The sequence below is a fragment of the Mus caroli genome, chromosome 7, assembly GCF_900094665.2.
Source record: "Mus caroli chromosome 7, CAROLI_EIJ_v1.1, whole genome shotgun sequence".
In the NCBI taxonomy this organism is placed as follows: Eukaryota; Metazoa; Chordata; class Mammalia; order Rodentia; family Muridae; genus Mus; species Mus caroli.
In genome coordinates this window covers 29507469-29508726 of record NC_034576.1, presented here as the reverse complement: position 1 = coordinate 29508726, position 1258 = coordinate 29507469, and the positions used below count along the sequence as shown (strand labels likewise).

Below are 1258 nucleotides of genomic sequence, written 5' to 3'. Positions count from 1 at the left end.
AAAAAAAAAAAAAAAAGGGCCGTGTGGGCTATAGAGGTGGGGCAGCAGGTAAGAACACTTGTAGAGGACCTGGGTTCAGTTCCCAGCATCCTATGGCAGCTCACAACCAGTTAACTCCAGTTGCAGAGTATGCAAAGACTGATTCTGTCCTCGACACAGCACATGCTTGGTACGCATGCAGACAGGCAGAACACTCACACATTTGTTTCAAAAGGTCTGGGGGCAGCTTATTGACTCAGGGGTCCTCCATCTCATTTTGTCATGTAAGATAGCTGTCATCCTCATGTGGCCAGATGGAAAAAGACCACCCAAGCAATCTCTTAGTGCCTAGCATCTCCTCTAACGGCAAGGAAGCTCCTCTCTTGAACTGGAAGGACTGTGCTGTGGGAGGCGCTAAGCACAGAGCCGCTGTAAGCTCCTTGCAATACTGACCATTGCCTCTCTTCCCACAGTCTCTGCTGAAGGTGGTCTATGTAGAGAATGACATCCAGCACCTGCAGGACCTGTCTCACTTCCCAGACCGGGGCAGTGAGAACGGCACTCCCATGGATATGAAAGCTGGGGTTCGAGTCATGCAGGTCAGTCCTGACGGCCAGCACTTGGCTTCAGGCGACCGCAGTGGAAATCTGAGGCAAGTGGCCCTGATAGTGTCTGGTGTTCCCCTCCTGGACCTAGCATGGGGGAGTCTCAGGGCACTGGGGAAGAGTCCTGGTCTTGGGACCATGGATATAATCCAGTTACCAGCAGCACTCAGGACTTCAACTGGAAGGGGCTTCCTGAAGGTCCGAAGTCATAGTAGCTACCAGGACCTCAGCAGCTTCGAGGACTAGCTTCCTCACTGGTCAGGGATTTATGGAACACTTTCCCAGGCACTGGGCACAGAAGCTAAAGGTCAGTGGGAGGAGCCAGCTGTAAGGGCATGGGCCCTGAGGATTCAGTGCAGTAGAGCAGGGAAGGCCCAGGTGGTCTACCCACCTCACAAAGTTCAAAGTTGTTCACTAATTTTGTTTGTTTGGTTTGGTTTTGGTTTTGGTTTTCTTTTTTTTTTTTTTTTTTTTTTTCAATTTTTTGAGACAAGGTTTCTCTGTATAGCCCTGGTTGTCCTGGAACTCACTTTGTAGACCAGGCTGGCCTTGAACTCAGAAATCCGCCTGCCTGGTGCCGGGATCAAAGGAGTGCGCCACCACGCCCGGCTGGTTGTTTTATTTTTGTTTTGTGTGTCTCATGGGTGTGTGGGTGTGTCTACCTAGAAGATGCT

At 50.7% G+C, this 1258-nt stretch overlaps 1 protein-coding gene across 4 annotated transcripts in view; it reads left to right on the top strand.

The window, feature by feature from the left end:
- Wdr62 (WD repeat domain 62) overlaps window positions 1-1258 on the top strand; it is a 40427-nt gene that overhangs the window by 18292 nt on the left and 20877 nt on the right. For all 4 annotated transcript variants that reach the window (XM_029479685.1, XM_021166570.2, XM_021166569.2 and 1 more), the window contains exon 11: window positions 453-631. In XM_029479685.1, coding sequence (XP_029335545.1) covers window positions 453-631 — 179 coding nt within the window. The remainder of the gene's footprint in view (window positions 1-452; window positions 632-1258) is intronic.